Consider the following 10,687-nt stretch of genomic DNA (forward strand, 5'->3'; position numbering starts at 1 on the left):
TCACTCTCTGTCTTTGCTCTTTGTATTCCAGGTTACCATTTCCAGCTGCAATTCGTACAACTTGTGGAAGTGGTGCTGCTATCTTGTTCTTTAATTTTATATTCTCTTTATCTTCTCTACAGGTTGCACACATTCCCGGTGCCCTCTTCTTTGATGTGGATGGTATATCAGATTGATCTTCAAAAGTAAGATCCTTTTTTTGACATCATAAATTATTTCTTTGTTTGGGAAAAGTTAAGCTAGCAGTTCCCTTATGCAAGTTTGGCTGCTTCAGCCCTTGAGTTGAGTCATCCAGGATGTTGACACAATCTTTCTGCAGTTGGATCAGTAGGGAACCTTTGGAGGTCACATGTTACAACTCGAATCATGTGGTATATTTTACGCCTCATTCATAGCTTCTTTATTTCATTGAATATAATGATTCCTATTTCATTCAACTTAGCATTTTCTGTTTCTCTTGTCTGCTTTTAATTTCTGTCTATTTTAACTTCTTGTATTCTTGTTCAGACAAAATTTCGGCCACATCTCAGCTGGTCACTTGAAAAGGTTTGGTTTCTCATTTGCAACTATATCTTATATTATTGAAATATGAGATGATTGTCTCTCTGAACCGCTGTAGCTACCATACCAATCATTTGTCCAAAATCTAAATGTCTCAATTGCAATACCAGTTAGGAGACAATGTTTTGAATTAAAATTTGGTATGCTTGAAAAGGTTTGGTTCTTCATTAGTGGTTGTTTCTTATTCAAAATGTCCTAATTGGAATCGTGTTTTGCCAGTAGTTGTGTTAAGATTTGGTTGTATGTTCGATTCCTATTACAAGTAGAAATCTTGTCTTTTATGCAACACCAGTATAAATAAAGGCATTGGAACACACACCAAAAAACCATGAAGAAAAATAGAAACAAAACGAGACAATACAGATTTAACAAGGTTCACACACCAATGTGATGGGCCATGTCCATGGGCAAAGAAGAAGATCTTTCACTCTGAATGAAAGAATATTACAATGGAGATCTATCAAAAAAAAAAAAAAAAAACCAATAAACACTTCTAAATGTTGTTGGACTGAATGGGGAGCACAAGAAGATGTGCCTGTCTCCACTTCATAGGTCGAATAATTTGGAAGAGTTATCAGTTCAGTATGACATGTGGAGTTCCTTCAAATCCAGAGCAGTCCTGATGAAGCTGGTTGTGCTCAAAATTGATCAAATTCACCCAGATAGCTGCTTTTGTTTTGAATGTTTTATACCATGCACATTTCCATTGGCTACCAGAATTAATAGAAATATAGATCTGCTAGGCGCTGAAGTGTTCTTCAATTATTTAAGGATGTCATTTCTTAGCTCTGTTTAGATAATTTGAATAGTATCAATTATGCATTCTATTGTGTGATTTACCTGAGATAGAACAGTTTCAATTGATTTAGAGTAGACTGTCAGTGACATGAAATCTTCCCACAAGGGGAGGATATAAAAATCCTAGTGCTATTCTGTATGTACCTAAGAAAAGTGAAATCTGTGTGGTATGCTTTTCCCAGTGTCTAATTGCATCTGTATATAGCAACTCCCCCTTTCTTCCCTGCCCTGCCCTGCCCTGCCCAGCTCCTTAACCCCCCAAAAAATAGAAAATGTAAAACTAGCTTTTTCAACTGCCAGACAAAAGGCATATGTCACAACTTGGTATCTTCATCATCTTGTTGATCCAAATGGAAGCTTCTGTGGTCATAATGAAACAAAAAATTTAATAGTTCCTTATCTTCCCCTTCCTTTTTTCTCTAAAACTTTCATTCATCAACACCATCTAATAAGGTATCTGTTCTAGCCTCCACTTATCCACTTGTCAAGCACAAACAACACTGAATGTGGGAGTAGAGTCCTTAACTGGTGGTGGTCTGTCTGGAACAGGATTTGATTCACATGTTCAGAAATTCACTTGTTTTTCCTAATCTATGGAGGATTAAAGTACAATGATGAAATTAAATCCTACTGGCAAGAACAAGAGATTTATCAAATATAAAAAAACTTGATCAAGGATTCACAAGTGGAACCTCTATAACAAGGACTAATAACGCAGGAATGGGTGTAATCATCTGACATGGCACATTCCTGTGAAAGTAACACAAACATTTTAAATGAATATTTAGCTAGGTGAAAGAAAACATATGGAATGTTGGCTCCTGACAAGGCCAAATTTTGATTTAAAAAAGATAAAAATAAAATAAAAATAAAAAGAGATAGCTGGTCTCTTTTACACTGAGTTAAACTAAAGGGAACTATTTTTGGTGTCAACTGCCAAGCACAGATGATGTGAGTGAGGTTCCCTATTCCCTTACTCTATGCAATTTTTTGAGATTTTGGATGGAAGAGATGCTCTGCTGTCTCACACTGCAATCTCCACCCAAGGAACAACAACTATATGTATATATCATGGCTTACTTTTACCATTTTGGAGTTTGCTAGAGTCGAGTTTGATCTGCTACTAGCTAGCTTAGTACAGAGATCTACCCCTCTTCCTTCAGGTGCCTGGCTTTCCCTCAATGCCATTCTGTTTTGCAGCTCTTAAGCCATTCTGTTTGGCAGTTCCAGTTCTTAACACCCCTAAAGCCATTCCACTTCTCTTGAAACGGGTGTTGCTGAATCCCCTCCCCTGTTTGTTGGTTTTTTTTGCTGCATCAATTTATACTGTATGTGCATTCCCTACACAGTCTAACGCTATGGTTTGTGATGAACAACACTGCTTGTTTCCGGTAGAGATTACTACTGCAAAGGCTACATTTAGTCCCAAGAGACCCAACTGAAAAATGAACTCATCTTGTTTTGAGCTTGCACTGTCTTTTCTTAAGTTAAATTACTAATATCTCTGTTGCTGCTGGTAATGTAGTTTTTTGGTTTGAATTAATTCTTTAACATCCAAAACTGATCTGAAAGTTGATCTGAACTTATTTTAGTTATTCAAATTCTGTTGAATGGATCTGTTTGCCTTCAATATGGCTCACTACTTACTGCCCCATAAGGGGCATACCATGCCACTAAGCTAAATCTACCTGAGGGGCTTCATATGATGATGCAGGACAAGCCTTAACTTTTATGTGCAGGTACAAGAAACCATAATTGAATACCATCTGAGATCAATGGGTTTAAACTACTGTCTTCTTGCTCCCTTGGCTGAGACCCATTATATTCACACACTTCTCACACCTACTTCCTAAAGTACAACTGAGGAACCAATCCCCCATTTACTCTCCAGCTCATTAATCCCTCTGATGCGTCCAAAATCTGCTCAGCCCTTATATCTCTTGAGAATGACCTACAAAAACGAACGTCAGATGTGGCCCGACCGCTGGGATCGGGAGTCCACCTCTAAAGGCTAAGTCAGTTGATGAACTTAATCACAAACGGCTCTCTTGGGTCACAGAGCTAAGGAATGAATAACGAGAATACGGTTCAGATTGTATGTATCTATGTGTGTCTTCTTTTCTTCCACCTTGTGGGTAGGTGATGTCTTATATAGAGTGTACCTTCGAATCTCCTTCGTTGGATGTATTTGAGCCTTCTTAGGATAGTCGTTGGATCTTAACAGATAGATCCGTTGAGTGATAGATCTTTACTAGGTTGGACTAGTAGATGACTCCTTTGATAATACGATCGTTATATGGTAGTTATCCATATCATAGCGATAAGTGACAGCCGCCAAATACTGCTAGCTGTCTTTAGGTTGATTAGCCTATTCCGATCGTATCGGATTAGGGCGTGCTTGTGACTGAGTTAGTTTTCTTCCTCAGCAAGTTATCTCCTGGACCCGGCTCGCTCGGAAGCGAGTCGATTCCTTTCGTCCCGACCGGAGTCGAGGGTCGAACCAAGATTGAACCAGGTTCGGTTATATTTTCTCCATATCACGAGCCCCCCAGGCCAAGCATTTGGTCGATCCCGAGGGCTTGGTTTTTAACTGGGTTTTCCGTCGAACAATAGTTTTGCATAATCCTCAACCCATTAAATGTCATATCACATTTAATGCGGCTGTGTCGCATTTTCCTCGAGCATTGTGAGTGTTCTCACTTTTTGTGAGGGTGACGCCACGCGTCCTTGGCAGCCGAAACTATCGTTGCTCATGAAATCAAAACGACGGTTTCTAAATGCCTGTTTTTGATTTTTGAGTTCAAACTTTCGAACCGTCTTCGAATCTCGATTGTTGATGTTGAATTCATCTTGATTGTACACGTCCTCGAACACTCGTGCTGGTGCTTAAAAGCGGTTCGTTCTCTTCGTAGGTTTCATTATCTTTGTCTGGAATTTTGAAACCTCGTCGTCTTCTTCACGCCCTCACGATCTTCTCGCTCTCGAGCCTTTTGCCTCAGTGATTTAGTAAGTTTACTGACTCCTTTGCAAAGTTTACTTTCGTCTCCAAGTTTCTTTTCTCTTGCTAGAAACCACAATTAGACTTTTTAGTAATGGAGGGCGGTAGGATTTCTTCTGAAATTTCTCCTGTACTTAGCGCCGGTAAGGGCGATACTGGTGATGAGGCCCTTGCCTCCGTCCCCTCTGAGTAGTCGGATAGCGACAAGAAAACCCTAACTGCTCTCTGGCGTGACTTCGCAGAAGTTAGTCAACAGAAAAAAGCAGAAGAAAAAGCTGAGGCTTCTTCTGCCCTTCCTGAGTCTGGACCATCCATGACTCCGAAGGTGACTACCGAATCCTCTAGGCAATCCAAACAACCTACTAGGTCTGCTGATGGTCCTGGTTCTGTTGCTTCCTCCTTTACTGAGGAAAACCTTCCTTTAGCTGTCCAACGCTATGACTTTCCTTCCTCGTACCATCTTAGGGCTCCCACTTCTGAGTGCTACCTGCCTGCCATCAATTGTTAGTTCTCTCTCTCTCTCTCTCTCTCTCTCTCTCTCTCTCTCTCTCTCTCTCTCTCTCTTGTCTCTTACCCTTTTGTAATCTTGACTATTGTTTCTTTAATCTTTGACGAACAGGTCCATGAGCAGGAGGATGGACAAGGGAAGTGATCAACTGATCAGTGAATAAATTGGAGTTGTTAGCTGCAACAGTATAATTTTTTTTTTCTTTTTTTCCCCACCTTATGAAACCACTCCTCCAGTACTCTTATCTTCTTGAAGAAAGAGAATGGCTAATAAGAGATGGTTGAATTTGAAGTTTAGCATTGCCATTCAGGTTAATTACGAAGTAGTAAGTTTAATGTTAAGAACAATGAATGGATGAGTTAGCTTTTCATGTGTTCTACTCCTTGTGTAACTCAATCCGATCAATGGTTGACAACAGTGAAAGCATGGCTATCCACGTCATAATATCTAAAATGTTTATAAATACATGATGCATGTTAGTGAATATGGTCACCTTTTAAAACTGGAGAATAGCAAGAAACCCTGATTTGAAGTTTCCAAATGGTTTCCATGTTCAATTCTTGAACAAGAATAAAGGTAGGGCAGAGTCCGGATGTAATATTGGGAGGGGTCAAATCCGATATTTTACAAAAAGCACAATGAATTTTCAACCCATTATCTAGTCGAAATATTAATATTTCATACATGAAAAGAAGGTTAGTGGGAATATCTTTTCGGAAAAGAAATGTAATAATTTCAAAAAAATTTGTTTGAGGTAGCAGGGGGAGAATTTGTCAAACATAGATATCCTACACCCTGCCTGAGATATAAATTTCGTATAATAATGAAAGAATTAATCGACCAGTTATCTCGCAAAGTTTCTTCCTTGTATTTGAAGATCAGAGACAGAGAATAGTGAAAATCTTGTTTCTTTTTGACATAGTACTAGAGATCGATATATTAATAGCCAATGACCATAACCCACAAGAGTACAAGACCTGATATTGTGATGATCATAAATAAGCTCTCCATTTTCAATAACCTTTATCACCTCTATGTCACATCAACCATCTTGTTCCTAAACTGCCCCAAACATAATCTCATCGGTGGTTAGTTTTCTAATATTTCCATGATCATGCAAGTATAGATGTTTAATTACTTGCTGTTGGAGTCCCTGCTTCTGTAGACTTGGTGGCTAATCTTCATCAAGTATTTCAATACTTTCATGCAATGGGGATGTATTTTGAAGTTTTTGCTTTTGTGTTGCTGTTATTGCATTTGATTGGTCAATGGCTTCCCTCTAAAGGATAAGAATGAGAATATCACCCATAACTTAAGAGATCACTCGCTTTGTAATGAACTCTTAAGCTTGCCTAGAATAAAAGATAAGTAATTCATGCAAATTAATAATAAAATCAGTGGGAGTTCAGTGCTGCATTTGGATTTGGTCACTGAAGTCGAACTTAAGTCAAGAGCTTTTTCTTTTTCTCAGGAACTCTCTCATGTATCTTATAAGAACTTGCTTATCATCATCAGAATAAGAAAAGCTTCAACAACTTCTCTTATTGTGGACATTGATTGAACACCTCAACCGAACGGTCCGAACCACATCATCTCTGTTTTCTTTCTCTCTCTCTTCTTATGCTTTACACAAAGTACAGCAGCTTTAGACATGTTCTATCACTTCACCACCCATACGTTACTGCACATTAATCAATAAAAACTCAGTAACCTAGCCAGCCGAGCTTTTTGTTTTAACTCTTTTTTGGCAAATGAGCTGTTTGCTTTCAATTCATATCTTGGTGATGGTAGTGGATGTTGAACGTATATATATGTACCGTAAGATTATATGATTACTGAACCATAATTTTATCTTTTTTCGTACTACCACCGAATGCGACCATTTTAATTCTTAATGTCTCTGCCACACGATAGTGAGAGTCTATAAAAGTGGTTCCCAGTAACAGCATTTCTCTCATAGCCACTTGAACTTCATCTCCAATATTGTTCTCTGATCATCCATATTCGTTCTTGTTCCATTACCAGAACCTTGCTCAGATGTGGTCCTATTTCTTATTCGCCATAGCTATTCTTGCCATTTGCATAACACATTGGGTTCACAGTTGGAGGAACCCGAAATGTAATGGTAAACTACCACCTGGTTCCATGGGGATTCCACTCCTTGGTGAGACCCTTCAGTTCTTTTCTTCCTCCAAATCAAATGATCTTTCTCCTTTCGTCAAACAGAGAATGGAAAGGTAGCAACAACCACTTAATTTACGTTTTTTTCTTTTCTTTTAGTCACTGTGTTCATCCAAGTATGTATAAAATATATTGCTTTTGTGTTGTCTCATGGCCATATATCATCTGCAGGTACGGGCCATTATTTCGTACAAGTCTAGTTGGTCGACCTGTTGTAGTATCAACTGATCAGGAATTCAATAATTTCGTAATCCAGCAAGAAGGAAAGTTGTTTGTGATATGGTACTTGGATACCTTCAAGAAGATCTTTGGGAAACAAAGTTTGATGGATTTTCAGGGTTACATTCACAAGTACCTCAGGAACCTGATACTGAATTTGACTGGTCCTCAAAGCCTGAAGGAGAAGCTACTCTCTGAAATGGATCAGGCAACAATGACACAGCTACAGTTGTGGTCTACCCAGAAACCTATCGATTTGAAAGAAGAAGCTAGCACGGTAAATTTATTCAGAAATGGATAAATGGAAATTTATTTGAATGATGCATGGAGGTCATTTATATATCATAAAAATATAAGCTCGTCAAGCTGCAAACAACTTAAATTATTCCTGGGTTTTCTACAGATGTTATTCAACCTGGCAGCCAAGAAGCTGATCAGTTATGATGAAGCAAAGTGCTCCATGAAGCTCAGGGAGAACTTTGCAGATTTCATGCGTGGTCTTATCTCCTTTCCTCTGAAAATACCTGGAACTTCTTATTATAAATGCTTACAGGTGCTGCTTTTTACACTCTCATAATTAATACCTGAGATTAAGTCACATGTTTTCACAAGGGAAATGTTTATAATTTTGACAAGTTGGAGTCCTCTAGCAGATAGGGTAGAGTAACTAGAGTTAGTATGCTCTTTGGTGACTTTTTACTATATATTTAGAAGTGGGTGCATCTTTGAATTGATAAGGAAAATTAAAAGTAGATTCTCAGTGGGTCTCCTACTAATATATGATGGATAAATGTGAAGGGAAGCACAAATCTTTATCTTAATGGGTGGAGAAGCCAAACTCCTCCAGCTCCTTTATTTAACCTTTATGTACTCTTACAGTTTACTCCCCTCTCAAAAAAAATTTCTTTAAAATATCACAAGAGGAGGAGAGGGTCAATAGTTCATCGAGAATCACAAATGAAGCTTTTTGACAGAGAATAAGAATAATTAGAAAGTATAAGAGGACATAAACAATTTCTTAGTTTCATATTTATCTCATAATTAATCCTCACAAATTCTTAGTGTATTATGTATAAGTATAGGGGCGAAAGAAGGCTATAACGTTGATAAAGAACATGTTACGTCAGAGGCGCAAATCAGCATCACCTGCTTCCATGAATGACCATAGTGATTTCTTGGATCTTATGATTGGGGAAATGGAGAAAGATGGTTCAGTCCTTAATGAGGATATCACTGTAGATATATTGTTCGGGCTCATCTTTACTTCTTACGAAACAACTTCTTTATCCATAACGTTAATGATGAAATTTCTCACAGACCACCCATCAGTGGTAGAAGAACTAACTGTACGTAACGAAACATTTGAAGATTTTTGGTTCTTTACTTTGTTTTGTGATCTAACTAATACTGATCAGGTACTGTTTTTTAATATATCAGAAGGAGCATGAGAAGATTCTGCAAAAACGTGAAAATATGGATTCTGGAATCACATGGGAAGAATATAAATCAATGAAGTTTACGTCCATGGTGAGTTGCAGAATAATCTCAACCAGTTCAGCTAGTGCAAAAGTTACTCCTGCTGTTTATCCATCAATTATATTAATACATGCAGGTTATCAATGAATCATTGAGGCTGGGAAATCCAGTTCCCTTAATTATGAGAAAATCAGTGGCAGATGTCCATATAAAGGGTATGTTCAAAAATTTAGAGAACTAATTTCTCTCAGTTTGTGTTAATACGACCTAAGATCTCATGATCAAATTCCACAGGATATACAATTCCAAAAGGGTGGGCTGTTATGCTTTATCTTTCAGCGGCTCATTTGGACCCTGCTATGTTTGCTGATCCTTTGACATTCAATCCATGGCGATGGAAGGTAACATTTCAGCACAACTTCTGAGAAAATATGTAGTTTTGATGTTCACTCTCCTACAAATATTTAGTTTACTGTCATCTGTTTCTGATTGAAAACACAAGGCCATGGAATTAAGTCATGGGAAGAATTTCATGGGTTTTGGAGGTGGAGTGAGACTTTGTGTTGGATCAGACTTTGCAAAGCTAGAAATGACTATCTTTTTACATCACTTGGTCACGAAATACAGGTATATAGGTTTTGGTTTGTACAGCTTACCAAATACGCTTGCTGTAGCACTAATAGTCACTCATGTATAGAAGTTGTAATTTTTTCAGGTGGAAGGTAACCAAAGGAGGAGACATATTGAGAAATCCTGGCATAAAGTTTCCGAAAGGTTTTCAAGTTCAATTCTTTGAAAAACATAAATGAAGGCAACTTATTCCAAGAGACAAGGTCGGCACTGCGAAGTACTACTGGAACTTCTATTTGTATTACAAACATAAATATGTGATCCAACCAGCTAGCTAATCTAAACCATGAAGTAAATAAATTGTCTCTTGTTTATTATTGATAATGAATAAATAAATAGTTAAATACATAACTTGTCTTTTTTATTTTTTATGATAAAGATAAGTTTGATAGAGATCAAACTTTGTGGCTACATCCAGTATGAGACATGGTCTCATTGTAGTATAGCCTTATGTGGTCATCTGACAAACTAAGAAGCCAAGTTTTAGCTACATCCTGTTTTAAATTACATACTTCTAATTTGGATATGATTAGTATCATCGTCGCCAAAATGGGGAAAATAATTGAGTGGTTTGTTTGCATGTGGTAATGATTTCTCCTACTAAATAATCACACCAAATATGCTTTAGTTGGACATCATTTTCTGTGCTCTTTGTATCACTACCTCAATGATTTCTAGTAGATGCTTCAACAGTTGTCCTAATGTGACCCATCCTTTTTGCACACTTTGATTATTCCATCACACAACAGTCATACGCTCCATCTATCTCCATTTAATTCATCAGATATACCTACACACATTAACATTATTGAGTTTTCAAAGTTATTGTTTGAATAAAAATATTTAAGACAAGTATTTTGGGATGTTGTTTCATTATTTGTCCTTTCAGGATCTTTGGCAGCAATTTTTAAATCCCTAGCTAATCCATTGATTTACATTACCAATTATGTAAGAAGGATTTGGATTTTTGTTGTTATATATTTTTGCATTCTTTGCTAGCCAAATAAACTAATAGGTAATTCTGAAATTATAGAAGAACTAGATTTTAAGTATGTTTTTCAAAATGAGTATTTGGTTAGAAAGGAAATGCATAAGTTTAGAAGAGAGTGCTTCTAATGAATTCCGATCTTAGTCTCAAAGCTCCTGCTGCCCAAAATTTTTTTGTCTACTCGCACAAGATGAAAATAGGTCATATTGATTCTTCCTTGTTGTTGCATAATTCACATATTGGATTTGTTTATGTCCATTTGGAAAGAGTCAGCTTTATTGGCAATCCTGCATTTAAGAGACGCAAATTTATTTTTTTAACTTTTGGA

The 10,687-nt window shown here is 37.3% G+C and overlaps 1 protein-coding gene across 1 annotated transcript; it reads left to right on the forward strand.

The window, feature by feature from the left end:
• Positions 1–6,902: 6,902 nt before the first annotated feature.
• Positions 6,903–9,630, forward strand: LOC149005661 (cytochrome P450 87A3-like). Its single transcript, XM_089135500.1, has 9 exons — positions 6,903–7,102; positions 7,218–7,542; positions 7,669–7,818; positions 8,348–8,611; positions 8,703–8,792; positions 8,878–8,956; positions 9,036–9,142; positions 9,244–9,368; positions 9,457–9,630. The coding sequence occupies exons 1-9, from the start codon at positions 6,903–6,905 to the stop codon at positions 9,548–9,550; spliced, it is 1,434 nt and encodes a 477-aa protein (XP_088991626.1). The 3' UTR covers positions 9,551–9,630.
• Positions 9,631–10,687: the final 1,057 nt, after the last annotated feature.

This window comes from Hakea prostrata, chromosome 9 (assembly GCF_041222555.1).
Source record: "Hakea prostrata isolate BN-2017 chromosome 9, UWA_Hpros_2, whole genome shotgun sequence".
Lineage (NCBI taxonomy): Eukaryota > Viridiplantae > Streptophyta > Magnoliopsida > Proteales > Proteaceae > Hakea > Hakea prostrata.

Coding starts and splice junctions, on each gene's coding strand:
- LOC149005661 (XM_089135500.1), top strand. CDS start 6,903: ATGTGGTCCTATTTCTTATTCGCCATAGCTATTCTTGCCATTTGCATA. Junction 7,543..7,668: donor TGAAAGAAGAAGCTAGCACG/GTAAATTTATTC, acceptor GGTTTTCTACAG/ATGTTATTCAACCTGGCAGC. Junction 7,819..8,347: donor CTTATTATAAATGCTTACAG/GTGCTGCTTTTT, acceptor GTATAAGTATAG/GGGCGAAAGAAGGCTATAAC.